Source organism: Macaca fascicularis, chromosome 7 (genome assembly GCF_037993035.2).
Source record: "Macaca fascicularis isolate 582-1 chromosome 7, T2T-MFA8v1.1".
NCBI classification, from domain to species: Eukaryota; Metazoa; Chordata; class Mammalia; order Primates; family Cercopithecidae; genus Macaca; species Macaca fascicularis.
The window spans coordinates 77,707,658-77,724,336 of NC_088381.1; the positions used below are offsets into that span (position 1 = coordinate 77,707,658).

Below are 16,679 nucleotides of genomic sequence, written 5' to 3' on the forward strand. Positions count from 1 at the left end.
CATGTGGTTTTTGTTTTTGTTTAATTTTTGCCCAGCATAGCAGTTTTTGTGTTCTTGCTGTGGGGCATGCAGTAATAGCTGGTATAAGAGGCCCACCTATACCTTTTAGATGATGATACTCTCGTTTGAATAGTTACCAATCTGGCAACTAACAGAATAAACAGAAGAGTCCTAATATATATTGTCAGTGAAGAATAAATGTGTCTATTTATACCTTTGTAATGGTATTTATACAGAGATAATTAACACTTGAAAGCACTTTTGGGTTCCCTTCTGACCTGGTGGCTCGTTCTGTTTTGTTTTTACTTTAGACTGTGCTGGGCAGTATTAACTGGGCCTTTCTGGGAGTGGATGAAGCCCATCGGTTGAAGAATGATGACTCTTTATTGTATAAAACTCTGATTGATTTCAAGTCCAACCATAGGCTCCTGATTACGGGGACCCCTCTTCAGAATTCCCTCAAAGAGCTCTGGTCCTTGCTGCACTTTATTATGCCGGAGAAGTAAGCTCCTTCCTGTGTATTTCAAAAGATGCTAGAATGTCTGAAATGCCAATGCTTTTTAACTTTCTTAGTAGACCTTAGGGAAAACAGATGGCATGGTTTGGGGAAAGCAAAGCATCAAATGGAGGCAGGGATGGCAGTAGTAAAATGTTTCATAATCAGTGAAAGAAGGCACAGAAATTAGCCTGTTAAGGAGGAAAGCAGTATTGTCTGCCGAAAGACTGAATTAGTTAATGCAGTTGGGAAATAACTGTTAAATAGATGACATCAGACCTTTTCACTGTTGGTATTAGATAATCAATATAAGTAAAATGAAATATACAAGGTACACAAGCACTGAAAAGTAGGTTACACTCAAATGTCTGATAGCCGAAACATCAACTTTACATCTTATTTACATATTATTAAAGAACTGTGGAATGTCTTTATTGAAAAGATTTTTATGGGAGAGATGATGTATACATCTCATAAAACTTAAAATTATCCAGTGGTATTCAGTGATACTTAGAATAACATCTATATTCATTAATTTGGAGGACCCCACTCAGTCTGGCCCCTTGACAATAATCTGATTCCTCTCATCCACTTTCTCCATCACTCATTATGCTTCAGCCATTCTGGCCATCTTTCTCTCCCTTAAACATGCCAAGCCATTAGTATTCCTTCTTGACTGGAATGCTGTTTCTTCTTATCTTCACATGGCCAGCCACCTTAATGCTTCAGCTCATCTTGTACGACCACCTCCTTTCAGAAATCTTTGCAGACTGCCTAACCTAAAGTAGCCCTTTAGATATCTTATCCCTAACCTGTTTTAGTTTCTATATAGCATATCTTTTTTTTTTTTTTTTTTGAGACGGAGTCTCGCTCTGTCACCCAGGCTGGAGTGCAGTGGCCAGATCTCAGCTCACTGCAAGCTCTGCCTCCCGGGTTCCCACCATTCTCCTGCCTCAGCCTCCCGAGTAGCTGGGACCACAGGCGCCGCCACCTCGCCCGGCTAATTTTTTGTGTTTTTAGTAGAGACGGGGTTTCGCCGTGTTAGCCAGGTTGGTCTCGATGTCCTGACCTAGTGATCCGCCCGTCTCGGCCTCCCAAAGTGCTGGGATTACAGGCTTGAGCCACCGCGCCCGGCCAGCATATCTTTTTAAATTTATGTTCTCATTCATCTCATGTCATTAAATTATGCATGAAAATCACAGGGATTTTGTTTGCTTGATTCATTGCTGGTTTGCATTGCCTAGAATAGCACCTGGTGTACAGTAAACAATTCAATTAATATAGTTGTTCAATTGATAGGTATATGCTCTACAAATCATTTTTTGTTTTATTTTTTAAATTCAGGATTAAATTTTATTTTTTACTTTTATTTTTTAAATTTTAAATTTAAATTTGTTTAATAAATTTATAGTTTGCAACCATCATCGCCCAGTTTTAGAATATTTTCCTCATCCCAAAAAGTTCCCCATTGCTTGTTTGCAGTTAACCTCTGCTTCCACATATAGCCTTAGGCAACCAATAATCAGCTTTTGTCTCTAGAGATTTCCCTTTTTTACAAGTTTTACATAAGTGGAATCCTAATATGTAGGCTTTTGTTTCTGGCTTCCTTCACTTAGCATATTTTTTTTGAGATTCATTCATGTCAGAGTCTGTCAGTAGTAGTTCTCTTTTATTGGGTAATAATATTTCATTGCATCCAGTTAAAATGTCCAGTTATGGACATTTGGATTGCTTTGTTTTGGGGTTGTTATATCTTTGCGTGGATGTATGTTTTTCTTTCTCTTGCTTAGAGACGGAGGAGTAGAATTGCTGGATTATTTGGAAAGTTTATATTTAACATTTTAGAAACTACCACGCTGTTTTCTTTTTTTTTTTTTTTTGTATTTTTTAGTAGAGACGGGGTTTCACCGTGTTAACCAGGATGGTCTCGATCTCCTGACCTCGTGATCCGCCCGTCTCGGCCTCCCAAAGTGCTGGGATTACAGGCTTGAGCCACCGCGCCCGGCCCTACCACGCTGTTTTCTAAAGTGACTACCATTGTTCAGTCCTTCCAGAAACGTTTGAAGGTTCTAGTTTCCCTACGTCATCACCAGGACTTGGTACATTGTCAGTCTTTTTGATTCTAGCCATTCTGGCGAATGTGTGTCATTGTGGTTTTGACTTGCATTTCCCTAATGGCTAAAGATGTTGAACGTCTTTTCAGGTGTTCATTAGCCATTTGTATGTCTTTGGTGCAATTTCTATTCAAATGTTTTGGCATTTAACTCATGCCTCCTGTTCCGTCATTGGAACTCTAAGCATGTGGGAATTATTTATATCCTACTGCTCAAGGTCATTGCCAAGGTCTGATTGCAAAAATTCAAAAAATTGCAACCTCTCTCATAAATGGGTTAAAAAAATTGGATTGTTTGTCTTATGAGTTGAAGAGGTTTTTTATTTCTTTAAAAAAAAATTCTAGGCCGGGCACGGTGGCTCAAGCCTGTAATCCCAGCACTTTGGGAGGCCGAGACGGGCGGATCACGGGGTCAGGAGATCGAGACCATACTGGCTAACATGGTGAAACCCCGTCTCTACTAAAAGATACAAAAAAAAAAAAAACTAGCTGGGCGAGGTGGCGGGCGCCTGTAGTCCCAGGTACTCAGGAGGCTGAGGCAGGAGAATGGCGTAAACCCGGGAGGCGGAGCTTGCAGTGAGCTGAGATCTGGCCACTGCACTCCAGCCTGGGCGACGGAGCGAGACTCCATCTCAAAAAAAAAAAAAATTAAAATTAAAAAAAAAAATACTCTAAATACAAGTGCTTTGTCAGTACAGTCCCCAACTTTCTATAGTTTGATGTAAAATTTTTTGATTTTTCAGTGATATGAAAACAATACACTTTCAGTAGAAAGTATACTTTGAATAAACACAAGCATTCTGTTTTTCATTTTCAGTGTAATATTCAATAAATTATGTGAGATATTCAACTCTTTATTATAAAATTGGCTTTGTGTTAGGTGATTTTGCTCAGTAGTCTAATGATAAGCGTTTGAACACATTTAGGGTAGGCTAAGCTGTGATGTTTGGTAGGTTAAGTGTATTAAATGAATTTTTGATTTAACACTATTTTCAACTTATGATGGGTTTTTCAGGTCATAACCCTGTTGTAAGTTGAGGAGCATCTGTATATAATTTGAACATATTTTATCCCGATCTGTGGCTTTTTTTCACTTTTTAAATGTTGTCTTTCAAAGAGAAAAAGTTACTGATTTTGATGAAGTTTAATTTATGGATTTCTTTGTATGGATTGTGCTTTAGATATCATATCTGAGACAGATTTGCCTAGCCTGTGGACACAAAGACTTGCTTCTTTATTTCCTTCTGGAAGTTTTAGCTTTTATATTAGGTCAGAGTACATTTTATTTATAGTGTGAACTGTGAGTGCCTTAGTTCATTTTTTTTTGCAGTAGAATTTGGGAAATTGTTCTAGTATCACTTGTTGAAAAGAATGTCTGTTCTCCATTGAATTGACTTGACACCTTTGTTGAAACTCAGTTGACACCATAAATGTCATGCTTTGTTTCTGGACTGTCAGTTCTGTTTTATTAATACATATTTCTGTCCTTCTGCCAATGTCACACTGTCTTTATTAATGTAACTTTCAACTGCTTTTTTATTTTTTAGTTTTTTTGAGACGGAGCCTTGCTCTGTCACCCAGGCTGGAAGTGGAGTGGTGCAGTCTCAGCTCACTGCAATGTCTGCCTCCCAGGCTCAAGCGATTCTCCTGCCTCAGCCTCCCAAGTAGCTGGGATTACAGGCATGCATCACCATGCTCAACTAATTTTTTGTGTTTTAGTAGAAATGGGGTTTTGCCGTGTTGGCCAGGCTGGTCTTGAACTCCTGACTTCAAGTGATCCACCCTCTTTGGCCTCCCAAAGTACTGCGATTATAGGCTTGAGGCACTGCACCCGGCCTAGACTGCTTTTTGAAAATGGAGAAGTACAAGTTCCATTTTCTTCTTTTTCAGAATTGTTTTGGTTACTCTAGAGTTCTTGGCACTTCCATATACATTTTAGGATCAGGTTGTTAATTTCTGCAAGAAAAATATAGAAATTGTGTCGAATCAGTTAAAGCAAAATTGTTAATATTGAGTCTTCTAAACCATAATCATGGAAAGTTTTCTCCATTTATTTAGATCTTCTATAATTTTTCTCAGTGTACAGTGGTTTTCAGTTTAGAAATCTTATACATTTAAAATATTATTTTAATTCTGACTATATTTTGAGTGGAATTAAAAAAATAACCTATTATAGAACTATAATTGAGTTTTGTATATTGATCTTACATCCTGCAAACTTGATAAACTTACTGTTTCTACTGTGTGTGTCTGTCTGTGTGTTTATATTGTTCTGTATTTCTTAGTATTTTTCTATAGACAGGATATGTTTTCTGTACCTAAAGGTTTCTTTTCTAATGTGGATGCTTTTTATTTCTTCTTCTTGCCTTATTGTATTGGCAGGAACCTCCATCTTAAATAGAATTGGTGGGTGCAGGATGTTGGCTATAGATTTTTTTTCGTAGATACCCTTTATTGGGTTGAGGAGGTTTTCTTCTCTTCTTAGTTTGTGAGGTTTTAATAAAGAATGGATATTAGGTTTTGTTAAATGCTTTTTTTCTGTGTCTGTTGAGATGACCATGTGGTTTTGTCCTTTAACAATATAGTATATTACCTTAATTGCTTTTTAGACATTAGGCCAACTTTTTTTTTCCTAGCGTAAATCTGACTTGTTAACAATGTTTAATAGTTTTTATGCATTGCTAGATTCACTTGGTTAATATTTTGTTAAAGATTTTTGCATCTGTTTGGTGTTTTTTGTTTGTTTTTTGAAACAGAGTTTCCCTGTGTCACCCAGGCTAGAGTGTAATGGCATGATCTCAGCTCACTGCAACCTCCACCTCCCAGGTTCAAGCAGTTCTCATGCCTCAGCCTTCCAGGTAGCAGGGATTACAAGCATGCACCACCATGCCCGGCTAATTTTTGTACTTTTAGTAGAGATGGTGGAGTTTTGCCATGTCGGCCAGGTTGGTCTCCAACTCCTGGGCTTAAGTGATCTGCCTGTCTCCGCTGCCTAAAGTGCTAGGATTACAGGCGTGAGCCACTGTTCCTGGCCGCATCTGTGTTTTTGATTTTAATTAGAATTTTAGTCTGTAGCTTTTTGTTTTGTTTTGATGTTTACGTTGCTTTGGTTTTGGGATCATAAAATGAATTGGAGAGTGTTTCCTTTCTGTTTTCTGAAGGAGTTTGTGTAAGTTTCGTGTTACTTCTTCTTTAAATATTTAGTAGAATTCACCAGTGTAGCCATGTCAATCTTTACTTTGTGGGAAAATTTTTAATGACTAACCTGGTTTCCAGTTACAGGTTCACTTAAGTTTTCTATTTCTTCTTGACTTATTTTTGTTAATTTGTGTCTTTCTAGGAGTTAGTCTATTTTGTCTAACTTGTCCTAATATGTTGGCATAAAGTTATATAGTATTCTCTCAGCCTTTTAATTTTAGTTTTCTCTTTTAAGAGACATGGTCTTTCTCTGTCACCCAGGCTGAGTGCAGTGGTATGATCATAGTTCACTGTAACCATGAACTCTTGGGCTCAAGGGATCCTCCCACTTCAGCCTCCTAAGTAGCTGGTACTACAAGTGTGCACCACAATGCCCAGCTAATTTTTAAAATTTATTTTTTATGATTTGTAGAGATGGGGTCTTGCTGAGTTGTCCAGGCTGATCTCGAACTTCTGGGCTCAAGTGATCCTCCCGCCTCTGTCTCCTAAAATGCTGAGATAATAAGCATGAACCACTGTGCCTGGTAGATTCTTTTTTAAGAATCAATAGTGATTAAAGTTAATTTTTTGATTATGGTAATTTGTATCCTTTGCTCTTTTTCTTGGTCAGCTCTAGCTAAGGGCTTATCAATTTTGATGTTCTCAAAGAACCAACTTTTGACATCATTGGTTTCTACCTCTGTTTTTTTTTTTTCTTTTGAGACAGAGTTTTGCACTTGTTGCCCAGGCTGGAGTGCACGGTACAATCTTGGCTCACTCAGCCTCTGCCTTCCAGTTTCAAGCAATTCTCCTGCCTCAGCCTCCTGAGCAGCTGGGATTATAGGCGGCTGCCACCACACCCGGCTGATTTTTGTATTTTTAGTAGAGACGAGGTTTCACCATGTTGGCCAGGCTGGTCTCGAACTCCTGACCTTGTGATTTGCCTGCCTTGGCCTCCCAAAGTGCTGGGGTTACAGGCATGAGTCCCCGTGCCCGGCCCCTCTGTTTTTCTATTTATTTCCTCTCTCAAAGGTTTCTGTCCTTTGTTTGCTTTTCATTTAATTTTTTCTTTTTCTCTTAAGATACAGTTTAGATTATTGATGTAAAACTTTTTTCTTTTCTAGTTGTTTAAAGGTATGTTTACTCCTATGTACCGCTTTAGCTACATCCCATAAATATTGATAATTGTGTGTTTTTGTTTTCATTTGATTTCATCTATTTTCTAAATTCTCTGTGATTTATTCTTTGAAGCATGGGTTTTTCAGAAGGATGGTGTTTAATTTCCATATATTTAGAGATTTTCCAAATGGCTCGTAATTCAGTTTTGTCTTGGAGAACATGCTTTAAATGAATTTATTATGACTTATTAAATAGTCATAGTATGCTTTCTTTCCTGGAGACTGTCCCATAAATGCTTATAAAGAATAATCTGTATTCTATCTTTGTTTGGTTAGTGTTTTGTAAATGTCCATTCATTGTGGTTAATGGTGGTGTTCAAGACTTTTGTTATCTTTTCTGACTGCCAGTTTAGTTGTACTTTGAATTGAGAATGAAATATTTTGATTTTTAACTGTAGTTGAGTTTTTGGCTTCGAGTTGTCATTTTTTGCTTCATATATTTTGGGGTTCTGTTAGGTATGTATCCATTCATAACTATTGTATGTTCCTGAGGCATTGACCTTTTTCTAGTCAATACCAGAATGTCCCATTTGACCTCTAATGATATTTATTGTTTTGTAAATCCATTTTGTGTGATTTTATTATAGCTCCTTAGGTCTCTTCTCATTCCTGTGTCCATGATATACTGTTTTCCATCATTTTACTTTCAACCTATTTCTTTCTGTAAGTCTAAAATGTGTCTTATAGACAACTGGTACTTGGATGTGCCTTTTTTATCCAGGCCAATAATCCTTGCCTTTTGATTGGAATATTTAGTTCATTCACATTTAACAGAATGAATAATATGGTTGGATTTCTGCTATTTTACTATTTGTTTTCCATATGTCTTACATCTTTTTTGTTCCACTTTCTCCTTTATTGCCTTCCTGTTTCAGCAAGTACTTTTCAGTGTGTCATTTTAACTCCTGTTAATTTTTTGCTATTAAAAAATTTTAATTGGTTGCTCTAGGGATTATTGTATGCGTCAGTCTTCTTCAGGTTAATACTGACTCAATTCTGGTGAAATAGGGCAACTTTACCCCACTGTAGTTCCATTTTCACCTCCTTATGTTGTAAATCCAAGAATACAAGCATATAATTATTGCTTTAAACAGGTTTGTCTTTTAAGGACATATAGAAAAGAGAAAAATATATGTATACTATCTTTCACATGTACCCATATATTTGATCATTTTCAGTGATCTTCATTTGTTCCTGTGTTTTCAGGTTGCTGTTGGGTATTGCTTTTTTTTTTTTAGTCTGAAGGGCTTCCTTTATTTTCATATTGCAAATAAGAATATGCTGGCTTAGATGATTAAAAGGTGTCCCGTATCACATGGTCAATAAGTAGATAGACCAAGATCAATATCAAGTCTTCTCTGACCAAGTGTCCTCTGAACTTCAAATTCTAAGAGAAAAAATACATCCTTCATAAAACCATTGAGACGAAGTAAAGTCACCCTACATAGTAAGAGTTATGAGACACAGTGGGAACATCTGTGTTTGTTTTTATAGAAAAAGAATTGTGGTATGTAGTTTCTACCAGTGAATACTTAGCCATGATTTGCTTTTGTGTACCTAACTGCTGAAGTGGATGGTAGGGATTTTGGCTCGTAAGTGGTCATAATTAGCTTTTTCCTGCTGTTAAGCAGCTGTGGCATTCCACTCAGCATGGGCTATGTTGGGAAAAATGTCATATATCCTTCTTTCGTAATTGGAGAGAGGAACTTTTCAATTACTTTATCATTCAGGGAGTCTCTTCCAAAATTTTCCTTTGGCCAGTTGAATCAATTATGGAATGATAGGTTAGAGTTAGAGATGCAAGTTTTTTTCTGTGAAAGAGGTCTTCTTTTCTTTGAAAATTTTGTATTTAAAGCATTGTCATTTTCAAAAAAAGTTTAAAAATTGTTCACAAAGGTGTGTATATAAAAAGAAAACCTGTTAGTTAAGTAGTTCAGATTTGCCCTTATTTCTGCCTGACCTTGCTGTGTGGGTAAGTATAGTCTTGTGAAGTATTTTGCCTCATCCTTAGCAGAAGTTCCTGAGGTACCTTAGGACTCTACAGAGCTTTTGAAGAAAGGATCCACTGAAGAAAAACTATTGTAAAGGAGAGAATTAGGTTTAGTCAAATAGCTTTTGAACTTCCCCACTCAAATGTTACAGGCTTTTGTTTCAAAATCCAAAAGTTAGTCCTCTTTTTAACCAACTGAAATTCTGTTTCCTTAGTATAGAGTCTAAGTGCCTTTCATGCAGGGTGGCTCTGACAGGGAGTAACATGATGACTAACCATATTGTGAATACTTATCAATCAGTAGCTTTGTTTTGTACATACTGTTTGCAAAGCATGGAACTTGGTATTAAGGGTAGAAAAAGATATGACAAGATTGAAAAATTCGGCTTATAAAGACCATCATATGCAAATATATGCTTCAGACTTACCCCACAAAACAATTCAGTTTGATAGCATGTATTTCAGAGATTGTGTGTTTTAGTGTTGGGATGATTTTTTAAATTTTTGTTTCTGTGGTCTAGGCCAATCTCTTAATTTTTTTTGCACTTTTCCTTTTACATATTTACTGTGTGACTTTTAGCATACCATTTTCACTGCTTTGGTTTAATTTCCTTCTTTGTTGGTCCTCACTAAAGTAACCTATTTTTCTAAAATTCCATGTTCTGGAAAGTTATAAAGATCAGAATATTTTCTAGTTCTATGAGAGACAAATATTAAATACAGAAATTGATAGCAGGAATATATCCAAAATAGGAACCTTTAGATGTAACATGGTGTCTTTATACATCTCCACTATGACCTTATACCTTTTCTATATCTAATATTATAAATTATTCATTGTTTTCAGGGCAGCAGATTTTTTCTAAAGAATCTGATAGTAGGCTGGGCACGGTGGCTCACGCCTGTAATCCCAGCACTTTGGGAGGCTGAGGCAGGCAGATCATGAGGTCAGGAGATTGAGACCATCCTGGCTAACACAGTGAAAGCCTGTCTCTACTAAAATTACAAAAAATTAGCCAGGCATGGTGGCGGACGCCTATACTCCCAGCTGCTTGGGAGGCTGAGGCAGGAGAATGGCGTCAACCCAGGAGGCGGAGCTTGCAGTGAGCCGAGATCGCACCACTGCACTCCAGCCTGGGCAACAAGAGTGAGTGAGACTCTTTCTAAAACAAACAAACAAACAAAAAAATTAAGAATCTGATGGTAAATATTTTTGGTTCATAGCCCATACAATCATTGTTAGCCACTCATCTCTCTGTTTAGAGGAAAAGCAGCCATAGACAATTAATAAACAAATAAATGATACTTATGTCTCCTCAGTATTTGTAGATCAAGAACTAGTGTCGGCCGGGCGCGGTGGCTCAAGCCTGTAATCCCAGCACTTTGGGAGGCCGAGACGGGCGGATCACGAGGTCAGGAGATCGAGACCATACTGGCTGACACAGTGAAACCCCGTCTCTACTAAAAAATACAAAAAAACTAGCCGGGCGAGGTGGCGGGCGCCTGTAGTCCCAGCTACTCGGGAGGCTGAGGCAGGAGAATGGCGTGAACCCGGGAGGCGGAGCTTGCAGTGAGCCAAGATCACGCCACTGCACTCCAGCCTGGGCGGCAGAGCGAGACTCTGTCTCAAAAAAAAAAAAAAAAAAAAAAAAGAACTAGTGTCTCATTAACTCCCTTAATATAATAAGAGTACTGTAGGCAGGTGAAAATATTGGTTGCCTAAAACAGAGAGGAAGTAAATCTTGGAAATAAACTTTACATTTAATTTTTTAGATTAGTAAAGTTTTAATTTATTATAACGTGTTAGGTAAATTAGCTTATTGAAATTCTCTCAGGTATTCAGAAAACAGCCTGATATAGTGATATTTCTACTTCTACTGATTTCCAGTCACTTCACACATTTAGTGTGTGAGGTATCATCTCCAGCATTGAGATAGTTTGGTTTTCTTTCTTTCCTTTTTTTTTTTTTTTTTTTTTTTTTTGAGACAGTCTCACTGTCACCCAGGCTGGAGTGCAATGACATGATCTTGGCTCACTGCAACCTTCGTCTCCTTGGTTCCAGTGATTCTCCTGCTTCAGCCTCCCGAGTAGCTGGGATTACAGGCACTCACCACCATGCCCAGCTAATTTTTGTGTTTTTAGTAGAGATGGGGTTTCACCATGTTGGCCAGGCTGGTCTCGAACTCCTGACCTCCGCATGCCTCAGCCTCCTAAAGAGCTGGGATTACAGCTGTGAGCCACTGCGCCCGGCCAGAGATAGTTCAGTTTTCATTGTGCATTTTAAATTATCGGTTTTAATTCCTCACCTATTTTGTGTTCTCGGAGTATTTGCTTAGTAGCATAGCAGTGTGAGAAAATACAGTTTACCTTAGGTTTATCAGGCTGTAGGCTTTAATGACAACTTTAAATCTCTACCCCAAAAGATCATGTTATCTGCTTTCCTGTAGATGATTGTTTTAGGCCATACCAGGTGTTACTAAGGCTGATTTTGTTTCACTTCACAATACCTGATAAAATGTATGGCTGGATATGGTGGCTCACACCTGTAATCCTAGCACTTTGGGAGGCCGAGGCGGGCGGACCACTTGAGGTCAGGATTTCGAAACCAGCCTGGCCAACATGGTGAAACCCTGTCTCTACTAAAAATACAAAAATTAGTCAGGTGTGGTGGTGACACCTGTAATCCCAGCTACTCAGGAGGCTGAGGCGGGAGGTGGAGGTTGCAGTGAGCCGAGATTGCGCCACGGCACTCCAGCCTGGGTGACAGAGCGAGACTCTCTCAAAAAAAAAAAAAAAAGAAATGACTACTTATGAGTTCAGAAATGACGGTGACTCTCTTGAGGCTGTTGTGTCCATTGGCAGTACTGGCACCGGCTGTGTCTGACCTTCCATCTTACCAGAGAGCATGTGCTTTGAGTAGTTACTGGGTAGTTCTAGATGATGTTGGTTACATGATAGACTGAAATATTTTATAAACTCTGAATTCAGTCTGAGAATTGGAAACATGGTATTATCCAGTGTAGACTGATGCAGTTGATTTCATTTTGCTTTTCCCCTTTTTGTTTTCCCTTCTACTTAAGAGCTCTAGTGATTGATAATTTTGTCTTTCCTTATGGGAAAGATTCATTTTTTTCAGTTTTTTTCCCCCCATTCTTCTTTTCCTCAATGTGGCTAAATAACACTATACTATTTCTTCCCTAGGTTTGAATTTTGGGAAGATTTTGAAGAAGACCATGGGAAAGGGAGAGAGAATGGCTACCAGAGTCTTCATAAGGTGCTAGAGCCTTTCCTTCTCCGGAGAGTCAAAAAAGATGTGGAGAAATCCCTTCCTGCTAAAGTGGAACAGATTCTCAGGGTGGAGATGTCAGCCCTTCAGAAACAGTATTATAAGTAAGTTCTTGTTTGGGTTAGGCCTAAAGGGATTGAGATCAGTACCATGAAACTATTAGATAGGATATATATATATATTTTTTATTTATTTATTTATTTTTATTTTTATTTTTATTTTTATTTTTTATTTTTTTTTGAGACAGAGTCTCGCGATTCTCCTGCCTCAGCCTCCCGAGTAGCTGGGATTACAGGGATGCGCCACCATGCCCAGCTGATTTTTTTTGTATTTTTAGTAGAGACAGGATTTCTCCATGTTGGTCAGGCTGGTCTTGAACTCCCGACCTCAGGTGATCTGCCCACCTCGGCCTCCCAACGTTTTGTTGTTATTAAGCAAAATTTCAATACTGTTGTTATGTCTAAAAAATTTTAATAATTCCTTAACAGTGTTGTAATGTCTAGTGTTTACATTTTCCTGGTTGTCATATATATATATATCTATCCGTTTGTGCATGTGCCATTTTGCTTGTTTTGGGATTGATGTAAGCTCCATGCATTTTGATTGGTTGGTATGTCTCTTAAGTATATTTTAATTAATTTATTTTTCCTTGCCTTATAAATTTTTTGAGTCAGGAAACTGAATTTATGTTTTGAGGATTTTTCTCAAAATCTGGATTTTGCTGATTGCAGCTCCATGGCATTCTTTAATATTTTCAGCGAGGTGTGGTAGCTCATGCCTATAATCCCAGCACTTTGGGAGGCTGAGGCAGGAGGATCGCTTGAGCCCAGGAGTTTGAGACCAGCCTGGGCAATACAGTGACACCTCATCTCTATTAAAAAAAATTTTTTTTTAAAACCACTTTTCCTTTGAACTGTGTTTTTTGTATACTCACAAGTAAGTGTAAAGGCTTGATTAGACTCAGATTCAGTGTGACTTTAGAGGCAGAGGAATGTTCTTTCACAGGATAAATGTCTTTTTTTTGTGATGTTAATGACTAATGATGAGCATTGCCTAGATCTGTTAATTCATTAGATAGTTCAAAAGGGTGATATTCAAATTTTATCACTCACTTGTTTATTAGGTGGAATACTTCTATAAAAAGAAACTTTCCCATGTCAGCTGAGGAACAGTTCATATAGGAAAGGCAGAATAAGATTCTTTTTTATTTTCGCCATTTTCAGAGGAGAAGATCTACTTTTCTTCAAAGGTTTTGACCAGTGAGGTTTACTTTGATATAATTATGAACTCATCAGTTACACCTATTTATGGTTAATTCTGTTGCAGTTATTATCCATATTCATGCTCTAACAGTCCCATTTTTAGCTAGTGGGAACTTATTCAAGTTGGTTTTTGGAGTCCTTTTGACATAACCATAATAGTAGTTGATAGTTTCTTTGCTATCTGGAATGATAAAGTGTTCCACATTCGTCTTGTACATTTCCTGCGCCAGAACTAGAGTCAGCCATATATCCAAGAAGTTCTGCATACTCTTTTACTAGGAAATATTTGTTTTTGTTTTTCCTCTGAAAATAGTTTAATACTATAAAATGTAAAAGGGGAAATAGTGTTACCTGAGTAACAACATGAATGTGTCAGTTGGTGGATGCTATTTTGGATGTTGATTGATCATATGATTTTTCTGCCTACTCTAGATACTTCCAGTTTGCTTAAACTGATTTAGTTGAGTTTTTATCACTTGCAGTTTAAGAGTCCTGGCTAATACTCTTGCCTTCAGGCTGCACAACATGCAAGATTGCGGAAAGCACTAGAGAGCCAAAGAAAGTGAGCAGAGTTACTTCAGGGCCACCAGCATTCCCTGCAATCCCTGTCCACAGGCATAGGCCCTTCTGCACTTTTCACTGTAGAGCAGCGCCCGTCGCCACCAAACCTTGCTTCTAGGTGTAACTTCATAGACTGTCGGGTTCCGCAGTACCCTGGAGTCCAAGGCTGTTGAGTCTGAAGGAGCCTCAGAAGACTGGTCTCTTTCTGATGGTTTATGGACTATGGCAAAGATGAGGAAATGGTATTTGGAGACCACATACTGGGCCCTAGGTGCTCTTTGCAACTGCAGCAAACATTATTGACAGATATTTTTCAGTGGACAGAATTGGGAAATTTGTTTTTAATGGTAAAAATACATGATGAACAGTACCACAGATATTTTATTTGATCTTACTGATATCATGCTATACTAAAAATCTCACTTCCCAACCTCACCTAGCTAATTCATTCTATACATACAACAAAGCTAATAATACCACCAATAATAAGAATAGTAGAAACAGGTTAAGATTTTCTTTCTTGTTTTGAGACGGAGTCTTACTCTGTCACCCAGGCTGGAGTGTAGTGGCGTGAGTTCAGCTCACTGCAACAGGATTTTCTTTTTACAGGTTTTGTTTTTACTTATTTTTTTTGCTTTTTAAGGTTATATACCACAAGAAATGGGAGAGTTTTAAAGTACTCAAGATAGTTTTTCCTCTGTCTGTTTAGGCCACTAATGGATACATAGATTTATTTATTTCATTGTAGTTTTTATTTTTAGGGATTGCTTTAATTTTGTTTTTAAATTATTTATAATATTTGTAGATTTCCAAAGGCAAAGCTACAAAGCCTGGTATGTTCAAAGAAATGTAGCTTCATTCCCTCTTCCCTCCGTTCTCGTCCGTCTTTCCCCACAGGTAATTATTATTACTTTTTTTTTTTTTTTTTTTTTTTTTTTGAGACGGAGTCTCGCTCTGTCGCCCAGGCTGGAGTGCAGTGGCCAGACCTCAGCTCACTGCAAGCTCCGCCTCCCGGGTTCCCGCCATTCTCCTGCCTCAGCCTCCCGAGTAGCTGGGACCACAGGCGCCGCCACCTCGCCCGGCTAATTTTTTGTGTTTTTAGTAGAGACGGGGTTTCGCCGTGTTAGCCAGGATGGTCTCGATCTCCTGACCTTGTGATCCGCCCGTCTCGGCCTCCCAAAGTGCTGGGATTACAGGCTTGAGCCACCGCCCCCGGCCTATTATTACTATTTTTTGAGATAGAGTTTCACTCTTGTTGCCCAGGCTAGAGTACAATTGCTCGATCTCAGCTTACCTCAACCTCTGCCTCCCAGGTTCAAGCGATTTTCCTGCCTCAGCCTCCTGAGTAGTTGGGATTACAGGCATGCACCACTACACCCAGCTAATTTTGTATTTTTAGTAGAGATGGGGCTTCATCGTGTTGGTCAGGCTAGTCTCGAACTCCCAACCTCAGGTGATCTGCCCCCCTCGGCCTCCCAAAGTGCTGGGATTACAGCTGTGAGCCACTGCACCTGGTCTGTAATTATTATTTTTTAACATTTTAACGCTTATCCTTCCGTTAACTTTTAATTGTTAATGCATTTTAACTTTGAATATCCTTCTTTCTCTTAGATAAGTGGTAGCATACCATATACACGTTTCTCTGCTTTTTTTCCCTAATGATGCATGCTGAAGAGCACCCCATAGTAGCTTGTAGAGATAGGCCTTTACAGTGCATAGTATTCCATTGAGGATATACAATGTGGTTTATTCAACCAGTTTCCTTGTGGTAGGCATTTAGATTGTTTTACCCACTTTTATAAATAGTTCTGCAGTGAAGACCTTGAGATAGATTCCTAAAGTGTGATTTCTAAGAGAAGGATAAAGAAATTGCACCACTCAGGAAAAAAAGTACTTTTAATATTTTGGAGTTTATGGTTAAGGATTATACATGGTTATACATGAATATATCTGTATTTCTCCTTCAAATTTGGGTAGAAAACATACTGATAAATATTTTGTCAGATAAAATACTTTTTTACAATGTTAAAATGGACATATAGCCTCTATTTTATGGTATATTTTAATTTATTTAACCTCATAATGTTAGCTTATTTCCAAGTTTTATATTTCAGTGAAGAGTGCTTCAGTGACAGTCATTTTCCATTCACACATGCACACACAGGTTGAGTCTCTTATCAGAAATGCTTGGGGACCAGAAGTATTTCAGATTTTGGAATATTTGCTTTATACTTACTAGTTGAGCATTCCAAATCTGGAAATCAGAACTGTAAAATGCTCTAATGAGAATTTCCTTTGAGTGTCATACTGGCACTCAGAAGTTTTGAGTGCCATTTTGGAACATTTTAGATTTTCACATTTAGGATTCTCAGCCTTTGTGTACACACACACACTTAAATATGTATAAAGTATGTGTAAATATGTGAAGTGTGTGTGTGTGTGTCTATATATGTGTAAAGCACATGTGTGTGTTGTGTGTATATAGAGTTGTTTTCTTCTAATATTCCTGTGTTCAGTGAGGTTGAAATATCCAGCAGAATCTTTAACATTCCTAATTTTGACTGGAGATGTGAAAGATTATGATTAGATGGCAGAAGATACAAAAGGAAATATTCT

General features: G+C 38.0%; 1 protein-coding gene across 23 annotated transcripts in view; it reads left to right on the plus strand.

Annotated features, from left to right (window-relative positions):
- CHD2 (chromodomain helicase DNA binding protein 2) overlaps positions 1-16,679 on the plus strand; it is a 131,767-nt gene that overhangs the window by 57,809 nt on the left and 57,279 nt on the right. For 22 of the 23 annotated variants that reach the window (XR_012415475.1, XR_012415467.1, XR_012415472.1 and 19 more), the window contains 2 exons: positions 312-502; positions 12,156-12,344. Coding sequence is in view for 13 of the 23 variants with exons in the window: in XM_073996791.1 (XP_073852892.1) it covers positions 312-502; positions 12,156-12,344 (380 nt within the window). In the remaining 10 variants the exon portion in view is untranslated. The remainder of the gene's footprint in view (positions 1-311; positions 503-12,155; positions 12,345-16,679) is intronic. The other variant, XM_073996792.1, reaches the window with a different exon arrangement.